Here is a 21679-nt window from a genome sequence, read left to right on the forward strand (position 1 = left end):
AGTTAACAGGAACAAATGGAAATAAACTTCTAAACAGTAGTGGAGCATGCAAATCCACAAAACGATATCGATACAATGGTTTATGTTGGACATAATCCCTTTTTATACAGAAAAAATATTCTTACTTTTTCACTGGCGCCCTTAGAAACGGACCATTACACTGGAATGCCTGGGATGGGCTTCTAAATTATAACTAGAATTCCTGGGATGGGCTTCTAAATTAGCACGGGAATTCCAGGGTGGGCCTCTTAATTAGCCCAGGAATTCCAGGGTGGGCTTCTAAATTAGCACTGGAATTACAGGGTGGGCCTCTTAATTAGCCCAGGAATTCCAGGGTGGGCTTCTAAATTAGCACGGGAATTCCAGGGTGGGCCTCTTAATTAGCCCAGGAATTCCAGGGTGGGCTTCTAATATAGCACTGGAATTACAGGGTGGTCTTCTAAATTATAACTAGAATTCCTGGGATGGGCTTCTAAATTAGCACTGGAATTACAGGGTGGTCTTCTAAATTATAACTAGAATTCCTGGGATGGGCTTCTAAATTATAACTAGAATTCCAGGGTGGGCTTCTAAATTAGCACGGGAATTACAGGGTGGGCTTCTAAATTAGCACTGGAATTACAGGGTGGACTTCTAAATTAGCACTGGAATTCCTGGGATGGGCTTCTAAATTATAACTAGAATTCCTGGGATGGGCTTCTAAATTAGCACTGGAATTCCTGGGATGGGCTTCTAAATTATAACTAGAATTCCTGGGATGGGCTTCTAAATTAGCACGGGAATTCCTGGGATGGGCTTCTAAATTATAACTAGAATTCCTGGGATGGGCTTCTAAATTATAACTAGAATTCCTGGGATGGGCTTCTAAATTATAACTAGAATTCCTGGGATGGGCTTCTAAATTATAACTAGAATTCCTGGGATAAGCTTCTAAATTAGCACTGGAATTACAGGGTGGTCTTCTAAATTAGCACTGGAATTACAGGGTGGACATCTAACTGATAGAGGTTTCTCAACAGGGGGGTTGGAGATAAAATTTAAAATAGCAAATTAGAATTATGACCATCCATTTTATTATTACTGCCTCTGTAGAGAAATTACGACAAGCATGACTTTTATCTTAGTTTCTACGTTTTTACAATAACAAGGAATTTGTACGACTTCCTCGTGTGCTGGAAGTGTTCGTACGGGGCTCATCGTCATAAAAAAAGTTGACTTTGGCTCGAATAATATGGGTGGTCAAAATTGAAATAAAAAGTGTTTATATCGTTTTCAGCTCTGGTTTATAATTTGGTGCAATTATTTTATTTCTTTTTTTAAATCTACAAAATCGAAAAAAGGAACTTGTTTGTGATTTTCTAGTTGGTTTACTTCACATGCTTTCGGTAAACGTGTAGCCTGGATCGAAACCTGGATCGCTCGATGTTACAAGTTCAAACCACGCAATACTACATTCAACTGAAACGTATTCTGGTTATTTTGCATGATTTTGACTGTTTTTCGAGCTTTCCTATTCTACCATAGAAAGGGCCGTGAAAGTGGCCCATTAACGTAGCTCGCTTTGTTGGATAACTAATATCGGTGATTAGTTCGTCTGCAACACATTCAGAATTTGAAATTCTCATTTCTGGTTGACATCACACCTTGTAGCATATCTTTTTCATCATCATCACCAGCATTTTCGTCCTGCCTTTCCCTACCTAAGCTATCACGTGACGCAGACAAAACTTCCGGTGACCGCGAAACCGTGGGATGCTTTCTCCGATAACCACAACCTTTGACCTTCTCAAGGTGAAACAAATGACCGCGCACTTTGTACGAAAACGAGGCATACAGGATCCCGGCGAATCCGACAGCGGCCACAGATATGATGGCCATGTAGCCGAACTGCTCCGGGAGAGGAAGCGAGATAACTAACACGTAAATGGCCATGTCTAGCATTGAACACAGAGACTTCTGGACGGCCCCCACGCGTCCCCTTTCCTCCTCAGCAACTATTTCCTGTTGTAGCTGCGTGACGGTGAGATCAGTCAGCCACAGACCGAACCGTGACGTAATGATCCCGCTGAGGAGCAAAATCACGGAGACGTACGAGAAGTTGTAGGATTTGACGACCGTGTGCTTGGTGTAGGATGTGCAGTTGTTAGGGAATGAGCTGTTTGAGGGGTGCAAGCTTGACAGAGTTGCCGAGGCAAGGATGGTTGGTGAAGGCGTAAAGATGGCGGCAAAAGTTGAGGACGCTATAGTTGCGTCGGTAGGCAATTTAGTAGCGGACGTATACAAATGAGGGGTTATAGAGACAAAATCGGTGGTCTCGAGGCTATACGGGGAGGGGAGGATGGTAGATACCCCGACAGTTGTATTGTATTCAAGACCAATTGATTCTGCTCCTGTGGCATTGAGTTCTAAATCAAGGTTGAAACGTGGATGACGGGTAAAAGTATACCCACTCAAAGTACAGTTGCCAATGGCAACAGTCGTTGACGTGTTACGCGCGATGACATTACCATGGTAACGCCAGCTATCAGGAAGCAACTCAAATGGGGATCCTGGCGCGAGTACAGCACCCAAGCATAACAATACGCAAATGAACTGCGCAGACATTGAAAACAACCCCGAGCGCACAAGTCCAATAGAGTCTCTTAGCTTCGGAAACACGAAAGTGGCAGCAATTCCAAACAGCGCGCCAACACCTCTAAGAATACTAAGTAGAGACTCACTGAGATTCTGTGTATAGAGATAGCCAGTGGTAACAGATCCAAAGCTTATGACTGTAAAATACAGAATTGCAAGGGCAACACCCGGTCGCGCGACCTCCTGGCGCATGTACACCTGCCACACTGACTTGGTGGTGGTGATCCTGGTCTTTAGGCGCTGTATAATACCTGGTTTAGGACGGGAAGTCTGAGGGCTTTGGGGCAAGGCTGATCCGGGACGTGAGACCAAAGCCTCAGAGTCCCCTCCCTCAGTCTCCATAAAGACTAGCCTATCCCTAGATCCCCGTATTTCTTCCTGCGATTCTTGAGGATTTTCTTGTTGGGTAAGTTTCTTGTCAATTTTCTTGTGGGCCAAGGATGGTACTGAGTGGTATACCCTCAACAGCATAAAATATTCAACAAAGACTGATAAAACGTTCCATGAGGCGATAAGGATGACGCCGGCTGATTTGGACACGTAAGTCATGACCTGCCCTACGAGTGCTGGTGCCAAGATCTTACAGACGAGGTCAATTCGCCGCATTATGGCATTGGTACCTGCAAAATAAGGATAACAACACATTATCTCTTCTCTGACCTAGTGTCGTTCCGGGCCGTGATTTTAGAAAGCAGGTTAACGCTAACTTAGAATGAATACCCCTTTTATCCAAACAGATTTATCCCTGGGTTAGCGCTAATCTGCTTTCTAGGGACCGGCCCCCTATCAACAAACAGCATTTTCCCTTAAGTATACAGCTATTTAAATAAACGTTGTCAGCGCAAATGGCAAATTGCAGTTGTACGAACGAAATGTGAATAGCGTTGAAGGGTTGCTAATTATTTGTAAAAATAAAATTGTATGTTAACTAGTGCATGAGAAATAAGTGAAAAAAGCTGAAAAAGAAACAAATATCTCGGAAATAGTGATAAAAAAGTACCTGCAAGAAGAGATTTATCGCCTTGGCATATGACAACAACCCAGTCTTTCTGAACAGCAATTTTAGTTGCAATACCAGCCAGCACAGAAAAGCAGGCCACAAATATTGCTAGGCCGACAAGAAGCACAAATAAGCCATGGAATAACTTGACGGAGAGGATAAGAAGGAGAATCAGGGCAGATGCGGCAACTGCTAGATTCTGTGCCACTAGGGACCTCTGTGCAACTGCAAAATATAAAGACGTCATTTTAGTTACCAAAAACTAAAACAAATGAGGATATGATAGTAATCCAAACAATTCCAAGACTACAGGCGAGGGTTAGGGTTGAATGCCTCATTAGCCTCTTGCCAGAGCAAAAGAAACTACATGTCCCCCCTCCTCTCCCAGGGGTGAGTTTAAGAGATTTTTAGGTGGAGGAATTTGATAAGCAGGGCCTAAATGAAACCCCTGCTCTCCAAGGGTATGCAGCAACATACTTTCTGTTGCTCAGAGACTTATTATATAATTATAATAGAACATACAAGTACTAACTACAAAATAATACAGCTTTGCTAAAGCCCTGGCTAAACATTGAAAGAACTTTCACACCCATCTCGCCAAGACCCTACATATGGACAAACCCTTCTAGGACACCCATCTAGGACACCCATCCCGCCATGACCCTACAAATGAACAACCCTTTAAGGACACCCATCTCGCCAAGACCCTACATATGGACAAACCTTTAAGGACACCCTTCTAGGACACCCATTTCGCCATGACCCTACATATGGACAAACCTTTAAGGCGAGGGTTTGCATCCACCCATGCTCCAACATATGGACCAAGAAGAATGGTACACAGTGTTCTCGTCAACTGAAATATAGCGGTCAGTCTCAGAGAGCCTGGAGTCAGCTCAACAAGGTACAGGGCCACAGCAAACTCCCACATTCGGTCTCCCTAAAAGGAATAAAACCAAGACACTGACTGTAAAACTACAACATATTTTGTGTTTACGAAACAGTTGTACCCAAGGTGGAGGACACAATATGAAAATGCTACTCAAGTAAGACAAGGTGGAGGAGGACAAAGAAGAGGGTGCTAGGCAAGTAAGACAAGGTGGAGGAGGACAAAGAAGAAAGTGCTAGGCAAGAAAGACAAGGTGGAGGAGGACAAAGAAGAAAGTGCTAGGCAAGTAAGACAAGGTGGAGAAGGACAAAGAAGAGGGTGCTAGGCAAGTCAGACAAGGTGGAGGAGGACAAAGAAGAAAGTGCCAGGCAAGTAAGACAAGGTGGAGGAGGACAAAGAAGAAAGTGCCAGGCAAGTCAGACAAGGTGGAGAAGGACAAAGAAGAAAGTGCTAGGCAAGAAAGACAAGATGTTGAGAGACAAAGATTAAAGTGCTAGGCAAGAAAGACAATGTGGAGAAGGACAAAGAAGAAAGTGCTAGGCAAGAAAGACAAGATTTAGAGAGACAAAGATTAAAGTGCTAGGCAAAGTGAGGTGGGATACTTGGGGAAGGATTGTGGTCTCGTCAGCTCACAAAGGAATGTGGGGGAGCTAGGAGGACAAGCAATACATCTTGACAAACCACATACTTTATTCCAGTCATTCCGATGTAACTAATGTCATGATTATAGTGTCTTCTACAAGTGAACACACTTACATGCCTACCAATCTTTTTTAGGGGAAGGGGAGGGGGGGGAGGGGAAGCAAATTTTGCCCAAGTGAGTTTCTATGGAAGCAGGAGGTTTTTTTAGTACAATACAGGAAATTCTAAGGAAAATAAGTCTTTGTATGGGTGGATTTGTCTGGTGATGAGCCCTAAAACAATGCACCTACCCAGGCTGAGAGACCATGGCTGAAGCACACCAGGGTCTGTGGGGTAAAGTTGCAACACCTTCTTGATTTACCTACAATATTGTACATTTTACATGAACCATTAGCAAGAGAATAGAAAGAAGTACAATGTATTAACAACAAATGAAAAGACAAAAGTCTTTGTTGTTGGTTTTAAATTATGGTTGTTAATGGAGCTGGTTGAACTGATAATGTGGTTGTTTACGAGAGCTTAGAATCACAGAGTTCGGGTGAGTTTGGTGATTCATGATCGCAGTTGCTATCTGAACTGGGCACCTTTGATAGCGGTTGCTTGGAGAGCATCCTATGAAAACCAGGGATATAACACCTGGGAAACAGTAAAGAATAAACTTGGCCATAAGCTTGGTGTCCCCAATTAGTACGCCACTTGTGGCGCCCTAGTAGATTTTGACACGTTAATAAAGTTTATGATGATGATGATGATGATGCCAAAAACCTGTGACAACAGAGTGTGTGCTTGTGGTCCCTCATCAAAATCTGTATCATTTCCTCAATTTTGGCCGCAAGCACTGACAGAGATCTTATGCCCACAGATCTGAATGCTGAGGACTCTACATATTTCATTGTTTTGCCAGCTTGGCCTTTTGTAAGACATTATACAAAAGACAATATGGATTTCTCTGCTTGGGAATCACCACTCCAAAGGAGCCAGTTGGAAATAATTATATCTTTTGTGCGAAAACCATCGTAAATAGCAAATAACAGCAAAAGTTATTCAATTCACACTTGCCCTGTCGGCAAGTTGTGCAAAAACATCCTGTTACTGTTGAAATCCTTCAGGTTTTCTCTAAAAGTGTTTTTGACCAGTGAAGGAAAGTCGGAATTAGCTCAGCAAATGTGAAGTTGCTAGATTTCTGGCCAACCAATGTCGGTTATGCAGATTTGTGGTCCATTGTTCAGGAAGCGCGTCTGTGATTTGTAATTGATGAGTTTCTGATCGAGGATGCTCAGAGAGCTTCAACTGTAACTTGTTGTACAACCCTTTTTAGGTTGTAAACAAGAATGTATGCCATCATCTTTTAGTCTATGCTATCGTAAGCATTTTGAACCAGCATCAATTAAAAAAAACGCTTAGTTTACAACTATTTTAAGTAATAGGCATGATGCTGATATTTCTTGATGGTAAAGATGATTTCCAGGTTATCAGGTTAGAGCCTGTATTACAACTTTCTAGAAAGATGAACGATTAAAACGCTAAGGCTAAAATGGCACATTGTCCTTCCATCATCGATGTTCATACTCCTTATGAGATGGACTCACCATGGTTTGTCCTCGAGTCGGGAAGATCGAGCTCTCGAATGCTGTCATCGTTGTCGGCTTCCATTTTTATTTTGTTAAAGCACAGCAGGCCCGATTCATGTATGCTCCAACTAGTTTTGTGGGGTGCCTGTGTTATGATGCACTTCTTACTATTTATGCTCTGATATATGAATAATAACCAGCGAGTGGTATCAAACTAAAAGTAATTTTAAATGAAAAATATAAGTACATGAATGCTAGTATAGATCTTCAAGAGAAAATTTTATATTGTTTTTGTTGTTGTTGTTCAATGTTACATTTCACCCCCACCCTACCCCAACAAGTCTCCATGTTCTACCAGTTCTAACACCAACCAAAGCAACATGGACGATTGTTGAATGTCTAGTTCCATTGAAAAAAATCCATAAAGCCATGAAAGCTGTCATTCTCGCAGCAGGATATGGGACAAGGCTTGAACGGGACATCAGAGAAGACTCTAGTCAGAAGTTTGCCCATCTTCTAGGGGTACCAAAACCATTGCTTCCAATCAGAGGGGAAAGTCTCGTGTCCCAATGGATGGGTGCTTTGGCGGGCATGAGAGAGATCGATCAAGTGTTCCTAGTGGTAAAGTCTTAGCGCGTCTAGCTTTTTGAGGGTAACATTACAGAATGAGGCCAAAGAAAAAATAATAATCGTTGCGAAAAAAAAAATCTGCGGGGCTGGATGGGTATTAACTTGTAAGTAAAAGAATGTATCGTACGTGCTAAGGAAAGGGCGGCGGGGAGGGAGGGGGGGGGGGGGGGGGAGGGCAATGTGCTTAATGTAATATATGTTTACATCCAGGGAACTACCCTGTGCATTTTTAGGGCTACACAAATGCAAAAGACACATCTTGGACCAGAGACATGGAACCAAGACAAAACTTGGCACCGCAGACCTGGAAACAATATAAAGCTTGATCTCTGAGAACATGAAATTAAGACAAAACTTGGTCTCGTGTCTTTTTTGGTTTAGAACCAGTGCTGATCCATTTGCTCCACTCCTTTTAGAATACATATAAACTTCATAAATCACTTAAAAATCTTTGTTTTTTCTATTTTAGACAAATAAGTTATTTTTGGAAAAGTTCAAATCCTGGGCATGTGATTGGCCAGTTGAAATCCTCTGTGATGGGTCAACTTGCAATGAGGTAAAAAAAAAGCTCCTCAGTTTATGGGCTATTTTTGGTACAACTATGCTCAGGCCCTCTAACAAGATACATTGAGTGAACAATACAATACACTGACCACAGGCAAACCAGGATATGGGTTAGTCTCTCGTGATCCTATGGAAAAGGGGGGAAGTTTTCTCTTGAGGGACTAAACCCTTTCTGCGCCACAATTCCCCTTAAAAACCACACACAAAGCTAAAGTAATGTCACTAACTTAATTAAGGACAGACACAACTTTCAACAGTCAAGACACAACTTTAAAATTATATTTCATTTTCCTGAAGGATCACTAAAAACTAACCCATATCCTGGTTTCGCCTGTGCACTGGCTCGTCTGTCCCGTACATTTAAAACAGGGGCTGTTTCAGAGGATAGTTGCTTATATCATTGGGATTTCTTATAACCCAACCAGGACCGATAATGAGTCTTATTTCAGGACAGGCTTGGTGCTGTTGCAGCCATTCAACTTTGCATTGAACACATGACAAAGAATTCATCAAGTCCAGATGACCTACTTGTAATTGGAGGGTATATAAAAACACATTCATCTTTGTAATGGTTTATTGGTGTATAATTGGTTGGTGTCTGGAAATAGGTGGGGTACCATACCATTCGAATAAGCACCCTCCTATAAGCCTCCCCTCCCCAATAAGCGCTCCTCCTGAACCTCAAATTTTGGAACAAGTGCCCCTCCCTTCCCCCCTAAACAACAATCTCAGCAGAAGCTCCAATTGAATGGTGTAAATCCTCATTTTTCAAGTTTGCATTGACATTCTCACAGTACAACATAGGTGAAGCTGTTATCCATTCAACTTCTGTATCCATATGAGCATATGAGCACAAATTCAATAATCTTTTGTTTGTTGGATTGATAGAAGGTTGTTTGGTAATCTTAAAATTTCATTGACACAGGGACACCTTATTTTATGATGACTTCTCTGTTGACAAATTTGTGCAATCCTTCTATGAAAAACAACAAAGAACACCATCCGGAGGCCATGTACTATGCTACAAGTGCTCAGATACAGGTTCAATTTGTCCTACTTTTTATATTCTATTGTATAAACAAACTTTTATATATTTTGTACATTATTTGGTACATTAACAGTTTGTCCAACCAAATATTTTTTTTACAGAGACAAGCAAATTTGGAATACTGGAAACAAATGAGGATGGTATGATAACTGCATTTTTGGAAAAACCAGGTCCAGAAGCAACAACTTCAAGGTGGGCTGTAAGTACCAGCCTTTAGACATTGAATTGAGCACGATACCACTTATCTCCACTAATACCACTTATCTCCACTAATACCACTTATCTCCACTAATACCACTTATCTCTACTAATACCACTTATCTCCACTAATACCACTTATCTCCACTAATACCACTTAACTCCACTAATACCACTTATCTCCACTAATACCACTTATCTCCACTAATACCACTTATCTCCACTAATACCACTTATCTCCACTAATACCACTTATCTCCACTTATACCACTTATCTCCACTAATACCACTTATCTCTACTAATACCACTTATCTCCACTAATACCACTTATCTCCACTTATACCACTTATCTCCACTAATACCACTTATCTCCACTAATACCACTTATCTCCATTAATACCACTTATCTCCACTAATACCACTTATCTCCACTAATACCACTTATCTCCACTAATACCACTTATCTCCACTAATACCACTTATCTCCACTAATACCACTTATCTCCACTAATACCACTTATCTCCACTAATACCACTTATCTCCACTAATACCACTTATCTCCACTAATACCACTTATCTCCACTAATACCACTTATCTCCACTAATACCACTTATCTCCACTAATACCACTTATCTCCAGTTTAATACCACTTTTCTCCACTAATACCACTTATCTCCACTATTACCACTTATCTCCACTAATACCACTTATCTCCACTAATACCACTTATCTCCACTAATACCACTTATACATATTTTTAATTTTCAGTGTCCGTGCTGTTACATAATATCTAGAGAAAACCTCAAGCTTGTCAAGAATTTTCTGGACGAGAAAAGGGTATAAGTTCGACATGTGTAATGTACTATGACTAGTATGTCAGCCATGTAAGAAGAATTTGCTGCACAGATATGGAAATAGAATTGACTGTCCTTTAATAAGAAATGAACCACTTTTTTTTGCTGGGCCCCCAGGTATGCTTCTGCATCTTGTAAATGTTTCTTCGATCAAAAGAAGAAACATTTTTGGTGTGCTTTTATCGGGGTATAAAAACTTATCTGTTTTGTCTGTGAGAATTCAAAAAGCAGGTTGTTTATTTTTTCGTTTAGTTTTTGTTTTCGGAATAAGTTTGGAGTTTATCTAAAGCATGTTTTCCTTTGGGAAAACAGAATTTTTTTTAGGAATAAACAGGGGTTGTTATGTGATAATACACCATTTTTATGCAACGCCATTTCATGACCTTATTCATATATACACCTTTCAACCAATCAGATTGGAAATATTCATGATCAATTACTTATTATGTCTGATATTTCCAGGATAGCCCCATCAAGTGCAGAGATGCCCCCGGTAATCTTATTCAGTATCTGCAATCAAGGTTCTCTCTTTGATTCCATAAGCTTTGTGTGATTTTATCAGCCGTAGTTGGCGGATTGTGGTCATTTTTTGCATATGCCTTTTTTCTTGGGCCTTGCTGCGATTTCAAGCCACTGTGTGTAAGTTTGTGTGTATATTTTCTTCCTTGATCTTGGTTGTGCCTTTCCTATTGGTTATGGACTTTCTCCATTGCTAAGATAGAAAGTTTGACGACCACTACGTTATGCGGCATTATAAATCTATATTTCTACAGCCTCGAGGGTGGGCCATACAGTGACAATGAGATGCTTGTTTTACAGAGTGCCATTGTACACCATGGAAATATCAGGAAGATTTGACGTTGGAGGACTAGAGTCCTACAAAAAATGCGACTTCTACTTCAAAAGGTAAGAATGTATCTCAGTTGTATTGATGTTTGGACACTTGAGAAACAGTGGAACCATTAAGAGACCTCCATTAAATGGCTGTCACAAGAGCGAATCTCTAGAAGTCCCACTCCAACGTTTACATCTGTAGCGTCAAATATTTAAATTCAATTTTTAACTTTATCTTTCAGACGCATGCCACTGAATGATCTAGTTTAAGAATGGTAGAATTGCAGAATAATGGAGTTCCTAGTAAGGAAGGTGAAATACTTTAAAAAGTTGGGAGGGGGCAGGTAGACCTTCTGTCATCCTAAAGAAACATTAAAAAAACGAAAAAATAACGAGAAATGACGCAAATGCACATATAAGTGCGCGATGAAAGAGCTCGAAAAAAGGAGTGTATCGGTCCCCCACGCTTATTAAAATAGCCATCGCAATTAAAAAATTATACAAAACGGCAAAATAAAATCCGGAGACTGTCCTGAGCTCGTTTGGCGACTGAAGGGAGAAGAACTGTGTGCGATTAGTGATGGTAATGATTATGATACTTATGTAACCGACCGAGTTCCATTGTACTTTTTCCCTTATAAAATGAAACGAATTAACCCATCTTTAGCTGGAATTTTGCTAAATTGTAAGAACTGGTATGACATTATTAAATCTCGTTATCCCCTTTTTATAACAAAAATCCATTTTCGTTTTATTTTTTTCCTTTCAGACTTTGTTTTTTGGGGAGAGGATCAAAGCGGAATTCAACTCACTGAGTTTTGTCTTGGTTTGACATCACTTCCTAGTCATTAAGCTTGGCTTATTATGACCACTGATGAGCAAATTGTCATTTTGTATTTTTTGCCATTGTGGAGCTTAGCGGGGGATTTGCGCATTTATTATCCCTCGACTAAATTCCAGATTCACTTTAGCAGCAGACGCCATTGAAGTGTGCGGGGCGCCTTTCTAAGGGCTTTTCGCTTTGATGCTTTGAAAGCTTGACAAATCGTCACAATTGTTTTGTCCAGTGTCTTTTAAAACCTGTTTTTTTTTTATATTATGGAAAACGGGGAAGGAAAATGTAAAGATAAAGGGAAAACTACTGAAGAGGTTGAGCTAAGAGCAAGTAAGACCCAACATTCTTCAGAGACGGCTATTGTGGTGAGTCAAATATTTGACGACTTATTTAATTGTATCAGCAAATAATGTGAATTTGTGTGGAAAAAAACATGGAGAATGAATATAGGAGTATTCGAGTCTATTTATCAATCAAGATCTACGGTCAGATAAGAACATTGTAAACACGACAAGCTTCGTACAACTCTATCCATTAAAAACACCGATTGGAAGTAAAAAAGAGATGGCTACTTTACTTAGTGTTTCTAATAGACTGGTTATAATAACGAGAATGATATCGGGATTAGTAGAAATGCGAACAAACCGCATCGCACCTGTCGACTGGCGCGCAATATATCTCTCCAACGCGGAATATAAAATCTATTAAAGAACTGAGACGCATGATTATACGCTTTTATCCTGCGAAAATGTTTTATAAGATATATAGAAAGAAAATATAGGGAAAGTATTTTGATATACAACTATTTTTATAAATAACTAAGACCGGAGGGTCTTTAAAGACGAAAAGACTTGGAAATAATTATCAGAAAAAAAAATTGCAGGTTATTTTTGTTTTCATGGAAACTTAATGCCGTTTGGAGCCATGTTTCCAATCCTCGCATCTATAATATTATTATTTCCGATCCTATTGCTAGTGGAGGAAATGACCTAGCTTGCTCTCATTGCGCTATGTTTTGTTTTTGGAAGCCTGTGGGCCTACGCGCGCCACAGGACTCCCAATATCCGAAAACGAAACATTTCAGAATCACCCCGTATCCATTCTCGGGGACCCAGGGCGTCGCGGAGATCGGGCACACAGGGAGCACGCGAGAAAGAAAGATCACTGAACGTTGTCTTTCAGTGCTCTTTCTTTCTCGCGCGCTCCCTGTGTGCCCGATCTCCGCGACGCCCTGGGTCCCCGAGGATCAGAGCTTTTTCCTGTTTGTTTCTATCAGTTCACTTATCCGTGTCGCGTCTCTGTTCTTTCGCGTTCAAACAAGCGGGAACGCGAAAGAACAGAGACGCGACACGGATAAGTTAAAGTTAACTGCAACTGGCAACGCAATGATCGTTGTGGACAAAATTCCCTCGTGTCACATCCCAATTTGCAAATGGCAATGCAGCAAATTCTTGCGAAAAAATATTGCGAAAAGTAGAGCTGGTTTTTTACTTTTCGCAACATTTCAAGACAAGTTGCTGTGCTGGTGTACAACTGCCGATGCAATGGTTTTGCGAAATGAACCAATCAGAGTTACTGTTTTCTGACCGTATTTTAGCGAAGAGCTGCTGACATTTAGAATTTAAAGCAGATGTGTTGCATTGCGAAAAAAACATTGCGAGCGTGTAACATCCCTCTGCAACTGGCAATAATTTTAATTCGCCATCATTGCGTTGCCAGTTGCAGATTAAAATTGCCTCGTGTAACTTGGCCTTAACAGATGGAAACAAACAGGAAAAAGCTCTGTTAGCAAGGTACCCCCGGGGGGTCCCATTCAGTGGAAGATCTGATTGGCTTACGTACTTGCTCAATGCTTAGCCTGAATCTTGGCCGTCACTGCGTCACAGTTAGCGCCCAATCTATGTTGACTTAAAAACCCAAATATTAGTCAGACGTGAAATGCACCCTGCAAGGAACTCTGTCTGATACATTTTAGTTGTTTTTCTTAAAACCACGACGTGGAGAAGAATGGTACCCGTATGCTGTCAACCAGACCACTAGATACTGTATACTAGATACTATGCCGGAAATTTAGTTGATATGCATAAACCAAATAGGTTCAAAATTATCTTTCTTAAAAAATCCAAGAATTCAATGGAGAAACAATTGTATCATAGAAATAAATTTTAGAATTAAATGTTAGAATTTTGCCAATGCAGGTGATTTAAAAAAACAATCGACTTTTCCTACACTAGTTCCAAAGCTGTCAACCAAGCTTGCAACCCATGCAACCTCTTTCGAATAAGGTTGCACTTTGAGAATCCCTAACATAACTTTTATAAAATAAAATGAAATTGTGGAGGTGACGCAAAGAGCAAATAATCAGCAATGTAATAAAAGTATTCACAGCAAAACCGTTAAACCCACATGCAGCACTAGCTCATCACAAAAATTAACTGATCAAATACTAGTGTACATGGCTTTGTAAAACGGTCTTCAATATAGACTCGTTAAATTGCTGGAAATTCATCGCAGAATTTTCGAAAAAACAAATAACAACAGGACAAGTTAAGGCAAACAATTTGTTTTCGAACCCTTCGACGAATTTCTAGCAATTTACTGAGTTGAAGAAGACTCTTACGAAGCCAGTTATAACACTAGTTTTGATTAATGAGGAAAGATGCGATATTTAGTAGAGATACCACCATACGAACTAATCGCCGAGCAGCAAACAGCAAATTTATGCTCAGGCGACCACGGTATTCTTATCGTATAGTTTACCACTTGCCCAGCTTACTAGTATAGCGAGAATACTTTACGGTCCCAAGATATCGTTTATGGGTATAGGTAAAAATGTTTTATCTATTTTTTTCCCCAAAATTGCACATGAAACAAAAGCACTAAAAAGAATGATGAATGTAATACTACCATATCCTTAGTACAAATAAAAAATACGATTTCAAAGAAAAAAGGCCGCTTATCCATTACATGTTAATGTCTTTTGTAGCTGAAAACCAGCCCTTCAGGCATTAGCTCGCAAATCCTACAAGATGCATCAGAAACCATCCTTTGGGCATTCCCTAGAGACACTCGAAGCATAGGGGATGAGGTCCCAGCAACGATCCTCGAGTTAAACCTTTGTGACAACCGAAGCGTTAGAAAAGAGGCCCCAGAAACAACTCTCGAGTTAAACTTTTGTGAAAACCAAAGCTTAGGAAAAGAGGCCCTAGAAACGACCCCCGAGTTAAACCCTAAAGACAACCGAGGCCTGGGAAACGAGGTCCCAGAAACGACCCTCGAGTTAAGCCTTTGTAATACCCGAAGCACAGGAAAAGCGTCTCCATCGTTAAGTTGTGAAGTCATTTGCCGGATTTGCCATGGCGGGCCGACAACGGAAATGTTAATAGCGCCATGCAGATGCTGTGGAAGCGCCAAATACGTGCACCAGAGCTGCCTGCTGATGTGGTTCGACAGGAAACAGGATAAGACCTGCGAGCTGTGTTTATACAAGGTCGAGATGAAACCAAAGGGACTCAAACCTCCAACAAAGGTACGTAGAATAGCGACAACCTTTGCAAGATGGAATAACAAACGCAAAATGTAATAACTTTTAACGCGAAATCAAATCTTCCACGCAGTTTATAATCATAAAATAAGATACTACTAAGCAAGCTGCCCCATCAAGATTATAACCATCGCCCGCAAGCGATTTGTTTGCGCCAGCGGTTCGTCCTTAGAGCGACAAGATTATAGCCGTGGGCCATCGCCCGCAAGCGATTTGTTTGCGCCAGTGATTCGTGCTTAGAGCGACAAGATTATAACCATGGGCCATCGCCCGCAAGCGATTTGTTTGCGCCAGCGGTTTGTGCTTACAGCGACAAGATTATGACCGGGCCATCGCCCGCAAGCGATTTGTTTGCGCCAGCGGTTCGTGCTTAGAGCGACAAGATTATAGCCATGGGCCATCGCCCGCAAGCGATTTGTTTGCGCCAGCGGTTCGTGCTTAGAGCGACGGGACCTCCTGTTTAACATCCATCGAAGAAAACGACAAACACATGATATTCTTACTTCTCTTTTTTACTCCCGCAGTGGAAACTTCCCAATCGGTCATGCGACTTCGTGGCGGTCCTCTTCAGCCTGTTCTGCCTCGTCCTTATCTCATTCATCGGCCTCGTGATGTGGGTTGCGTCTAACCGCTGCCTCTCCCCCGTCTGTGTTGTACTCTACTTCGTCTGCACCATAGCTTTCCTATACATCGCCTATTGCTGTGGCTGCGTACGCCAGATCCGAGGATATTGGCAAAGCTGGCTTGACACCAACAGGGAGATGTTCATTCTTAGCCGCAAGGAGAGTAAAGTGGTACCGGCGATTTTGGACTTTAGCATCGGCCTGATGAATAACCTTGACATGCAAAGGCGTGGAAGAGCGGTTCACGCGAGCTAATACACAATTGATATGATGTGGTCCATGTATAACTACTGCAGGCTCAGTACCCCCCCCCCCCCCCCATCACCCCAAAAGGATTTGGTATAGACTTTCCTACCCCAAACCTCTGCTGGATAACAATAGCAAACAGCAATATTCGGACCTTGAGGTAAAGGGAGAGGAGCCCCCCCCCCCCATCCCCCCCCCCCGCCACCCCCCAAAAAGGATTTGGTATGGACTTTCCTACCCCAAACTTCTGCTGGGTAACAAAAGCAAACAGCAATATTCGAACCTTGAGATACAGGGGGAGGAAACCAACGCCACCCCCCCCCCCCCCCATCCCCCCAAAAAGGATTTGGTATGGACTTGCCCACCTCAAACGTAAGCTGGATAACAAAAGCAAACAGCAACATTAGAACCTTGAGGTACAGGGGGAGGAGTCCCCCCCCGCCCCCTCCCCCTTCCTCGTTTTGTTCTCGAGAAAGTGCTCTCCCACCAAATCTTTCCGCTAGGGACAACAACGAGCTCCTCGACGCTTATAAAATCTATCCAGAAAAAAAAATAAAGAACCGTTCTCAATTTATTTCTGGATATATTTTTTAAGCGTCGAGGAGCTCGTCTCTGTCCCTAGCGGAAAGATAAAAAAAATACTGTGGGACTGTCTTAAGCTCTACATCAGTAATCACAAACCCTCACAAAGTCCAAGAGCAAGCCAAAAAGTGGGTAGGGCTATAGCACTACCAGCCCCTCCCTCTCCGGGATCCCTGAGACCGAGAGACATCACTACCGCTCGCCCTGTCGTCGCTATTCATTCATGTCGCTTTCCGACTGTACAAAAACCTTTTGGAAGAAAGGAAGTCTTTTTTCTATCCCCTATCGCACAGAGAGGCTCAGTTCCCCTATCCTAAAGTAAGAATTTGGTATGGGGTGGGGCCCCTCCACTGAAACCTCTGCTATCTAACAAAAGAGCCCCCACCCCCTCCCTTTACCTGTCCACTCCTTAGTGAAGTAGGCGTACTACATACAGAGCTGTGGTTCGTTTGCCAATCGACCGCCGACCTTCGATTTTCTACCCTTTAGTTATCAGAGGATAAGTTTTAGATGCGTTCTACGTGCTTATATTACTACATCTCGTTAACACTATAAGAACACAAGAAAATGTTTTAAGAGTAATCCATATTATGTACAGAAATGGTAATTCTAAACATATAATGATCTTGCTCTTTGATTGCAAAAAAAAATAGTGCACCGACTTCTGTTAGATGTAATAGCTAGAATGGATCAATTGGACTTTAGGGCCACCAGGTATATATAAAAGGTATCTGGTAAAGGTTATTAATACCCGATGAATTTAGAGTAGATTAAAAGCATAATACCCGGTAACATTTCATCGGGTAAAAGTTATTTCAAATATAAATACCCGGTAAAGCGTTATCAGGTTATCGGGTAGGAAAATATAAATACCCGATGAAGCGTTATCGGGTAAAACAAAATATAAATACCCGATGAAGCGTTATCGGGTAAAACAAAATACAAATACCCGATAAAGCGGGATCAATTGGACTTTAGGGCCACCAGGTATAAATAAAAGGTATCTGGTAAAGGTTATTAATACCCGATGAATTTGGAGTAGATTAAAAGCATAATACCCGGTAACATTTCATCGGGTAAAAGTTATTTCAAATATAAATACCCGGTAAAGCGTTATCAGGTTATCGGGTAAAGGAAAATATAAATACCCGATGAAGCGTTATCGGGTAAAACAAAATATAAATACCCGATGAAGCGTTATCGGGTAAAACAAAATACAAATACCCGGTAAAGCGTTATCGGGTAAAACAAAATATAAATACCCGATGAAGCGTTATCGGGTAAAACAAAATTTTCGATCTTAGTTAGCTACAGTCGCTGTTTTCAAACTTAGCATTTTAGCTCCAACAACCGACGCACATCTAAGCCAAGATGTACATACTTTATTAAATTTCTGAGTAGCATGATACCAAAAATCGGACTCACTAGACTATACTAGCGCCTTGAGTGACTTCAGCGTTGAAGAGGAAAGCAATCTACTACGCGCAAAGGCCGGTCTCAGAATTTAACAAGCATTAGGCTCTTGAAATGCTAGAAACATTGCAGAATGTGGCAAGAGACAAAGAAGGAGAGAAGTCCAGACGGTTCGGGTTAAGATTACCCCAAAAGAGTACTTCCGCTCTTTAATGCTGAGGCTCCTTGGTGATAAAGACCATCAAGCGGCCTTCGATGCGGTCGCCAAAGCGGAGAAAGCAATGGGGAAACGCAATTGGCAAAGGTTTAGGATTCTTTTCGTACAGGACCATCCAGAAAACAGGCAAGGAGTAACTAAAGCCCTGGCGCGGCTCGATGCTACTATTGCAACAAGACAGGGCGTTTCATATCTAGGTGTATGGAGCGGGGGAGGGCGCAACGCCGGACCCCATACCAGTCCCCCAGAGAGGGCCCACAGACTTCCAGTTTAACGCCGAACGATGATATGTATCTAATATACTTACTTCAATCGTGTGTTAATTAATAAAGCAAAACAAAATAAAAGAAAAATTATTTTTGGTCTTGTTTGGGTGGGTATAACACCATTAACACCATTTAGCCAAGGTTTACTGGTCTCAGAATTTTTCATATAGTCTCAGATTTTTGAAGCCACAGAGAGATGGGAGTTTTGAAAAATGGCTACAAAAAGCCTCCCGGTGATATTGGGTCAGGACTGCCGTCTCTCTGCTGGCTGGTACGGGGTTTTCTGCCCCATTTATTCATAGAAGAACCAGATCAGTGGATAATATTGAAGGAAACCCCTTGCAAGCCAGCAGAGAGATGGCTGCTGACACTCAGATGGAGTAAACAGTTACCGGACCCAGTACCTTAGTAGAAAAAAAGGGAGTCGAAGACTTGGTTTTTCGATACCCGAATAGCTTCGTGGCCGGAGAATTGCATGAGCATTTTGGGCACTGGGGAAAAATTGCTAAAAACACCCCACCTGAACGCCGTGACCAGGTCTTGCAATGGATCTCGGGAAAAGTATCTATTTTCCCGTATTTTCGACACTTCAAAGGGAAAAGCTATTATTTGGACCGCCTCCCGCACAGAATATTCTCGAACAACGTCAACTGTCTCAACCTCAATAATCTCCAAGGATGCCTTTCAAACTGTTCTCGACGACAAATCCGGCTACGATCACCTCTTCCCAACCGAGGCCAGTCGCCGCTTCTTTGGCATCCAGTGGGGCGGGTGATACTTTGTATACAATACAATCCGTTTGGTTTGAACTCACCATATGTGTACCACACCACGATACTTTTGGCATCTAATTACTTCAGATCACTCGGGATCCCGTGTCTACTGTACATCGATGACAGACACAATGGCAAATTTAGAATCCGCCTTGATCGGGAGCGTACGCGAGCCTGGGTACTAACCAACAACGAGAATTGGCGGTGGCTCAGTCGGCGATTTTCCAAGTGGCTTTCCACTTGCTACGGCTTGGATATTTCTTGGGACTATCGAAGTCCTTCTTGACGCCCAGAAAGAGAGGAAATAGCCACTGGTTATTCCTTGAATGATGGGATGAACCACTGCCATGGCGTGATGAGAGGCAGGTGCAACTGGCGTCGGCACCTCTCTCTCTGGTTGGGGTGGAGTCGTCTTATTACTTACCCCTCTCCTGGAGACGTCCGACTACTGGACAGCGGAGTGGAGGAAATGCCCCTCGACATTGCAACCTAGGAAGCTAGAGCGGTCAATCATGTTTTGCGCGCATTTAGCAGTCATTTGAGAAACGCACGTGTTGGCATGTTGGTGGATAACCAAGCGGTCGTCTATGCTTGGAGTAAGCAAGGGAGTCGTAGCCACGCCCTCAACGTGGCTCTTAAAGAACTGTTCTTCTCGACAATCGAATTAAATGTACAGCTCCGCTATGTTCCGACTCTCATCAATCCAGCTGACACCCCATCGCGTAGATTGTCAGCAGGGGATCGCAAACTAGCGTCTAGAGTGTGGAAGCTGGTACAACAAGAGACATCGACCTACACTCCTGCTAGATTCTAACACCATGACGGAAAATGCGGGGAAACCATCCCGCACTTTACACCATACACGTTCCGGGTTCACTCGGAGTAAACTTGTTTGCGTAGGACATGACTTGGTCCTCGAAGAGATGAAGCGCCCTTACGTTTTTCCTCCGAGTACACGTTGATAGGCCCAGTGCTGAAGTTCCTGAAAGGCAACACACAATCATGCACGGATATATTCATCGACAACTATCCAAGGGAATTTTTGGTGGCCCCTGATTCAACGGTTTTGCCGAAGGAAATGCAAAGTGGCAGAGAGTGATGCTTCAGCTTTACTTTACCCTTCAAAGACAGGCTGGACAGAGGGGCATGCGGTCGAGGGTGACGTCTGGGCTTTTCTCGTAGAATTGTACTGTATCTGGCTAGCCAGATCAACATCGAAGGAATATCGAAGAACATGCCTCCCAGCGAACAAGCAAATGCCACCAATTCAACCCTGCTCGAGCCTTTGGAAGAGTACAAGTTACCCATTCCTCTTGAGCGAGTATCACTGGAGTTCCACTCTCCCCTGTTTCTGACAGTGTCTGACGTGTGACGTCTGACGTGTGCAGAAGGCGTTAGAAAGACTGAACCCAAGAAAGGCCTGCGGTCCGGATAGAATACCCAACTGGCTGCTTAAGGAATACTCTGATCTTGTGTCGTATCCCATCACCGATATCCTGAATACCTCTTATGCAGAGCAGCGCCTTCCCTCCATTTGGAAGATGGCCGACGTAACTCCTCTACCCAAAAAGAAACAAGTAGTTGACCTCCAGAAAGAACTAAGGCCAATATCACTGACGCCTGTAGTTTCTAAAGTATCTGAGGGTATGGTGCTATCCCACAATCATCAAATACGATGGCGCTGATCAACATGTTACATCACTGGTCGACAAGTACTGATGGTAATGGAGCCGCTGTGAGAACTCTATTATTGGACTATCGTAAAGCTTTTGATCTTATAGATCATAGTATACTTGATACAAAGTTACGTAGCCAGTGCAATCTTCCAGCTAGTATTGTTAATTGGATAATAGATTTCCTATCTAACAGATCTCAGCGTACTAAATTTGCATACTTCTTTCTCGGAACTTCTTAGAAGTGATATATTGTGCGGGCATGGTGGGGCAGTTGGTGTCGGCTTGGTGTTGGATTCTGCTGGTACTTTTCCAGTCTTGCTTGATCGATCATGGTAAGTTTAGTTCTTATGTGCTGCACTAAACCATTTTGACAAACAAAACAGGGTAGTTTTGTAGAGGGCCTCGAATATTACTCGATTGGGGTAGAAGGCTACTTAAGCGTAAATCGTCTGAGAATCTGAAAAAAAACTAGTATTCGCTTCCAAATTCTTAAAGAAACAAAGATCATCTGACCAAGATTATTACATCATTAAAAAAATATATATCATTTTTTTATCAGCAAGAATTTCGATTCCTTTTTAGCCATGAAACAGTTTCCAGAGCCATCTCCTAACCTCGAAATCACAGCGATTGTCTC

General features: G+C 42.1%; 3 protein-coding genes across 3 annotated transcripts; 2 read left to right on the plus strand and 1 right to left on the minus strand.

Annotated features, from left to right (window-relative positions):
• Positions 1–1050: 1050 nt before the first annotated feature.
• Positions 1051–6840, minus strand: LOC5515544 (solute carrier family 40 member 1). The gene is made up of 5 exons (XM_032385310.1): positions 6755–6840; positions 5456–5526; positions 4415–4574; positions 3635–3859; positions 1051–3254 (listed from the first exon to the last, which is right to left on the minus strand). The coding sequence occupies exons 1-5, from the start codon at positions 6816–6818 to the stop codon at positions 1606–1608; spliced, it is 2169 nt and encodes a 722-aa protein (XP_032241201.1). The 5' UTR covers positions 6819–6840; the 3' UTR covers positions 1051–1605.
• A 220-nt stretch (positions 6841–7060) lies between these two features.
• On the plus strand, positions 7061–12263 carry LOC5515590 (glucose-1-phosphate adenylyltransferase). The gene is made up of 10 exons (XM_032385273.2): positions 7061–7357; positions 7836–7922; positions 8380–8471; positions 8856–8971; positions 9080–9177; positions 9948–10016; positions 10496–10554; positions 10853–10939; positions 11110–11179; positions 11637–12263. The coding sequence occupies exons 1-9, from the start codon at positions 7166–7168 to the stop codon at positions 11135–11137; spliced, it is 828 nt and encodes a 275-aa protein (XP_032241164.1). The 5' UTR covers positions 7061–7165; the 3' UTR covers positions 11138–11179; positions 11637–12263.
• On the plus strand, positions 11934–18688 carry LOC5515591. Its single transcript, XM_032385272.2, has 3 exons — positions 11934–12067; positions 14689–15231; positions 15771–18688. The coding sequence occupies exons 1-3, from the start codon at positions 11966–11968 to the stop codon at positions 16122–16124; spliced, it is 999 nt and encodes a 332-aa protein (XP_032241163.1). The 5' UTR covers positions 11934–11965; the 3' UTR covers positions 16125–18688.
• The last annotated feature ends 2991 nt before the right edge of the window (positions 18689–21679 follow it).

This window comes from Nematostella vectensis, chromosome 2, assembly GCF_932526225.1.
Source record: "Nematostella vectensis chromosome 2, jaNemVect1.1, whole genome shotgun sequence".
NCBI lineage: Eukaryota > Metazoa > Cnidaria > Anthozoa > Actiniaria > Edwardsiidae > Nematostella > Nematostella vectensis.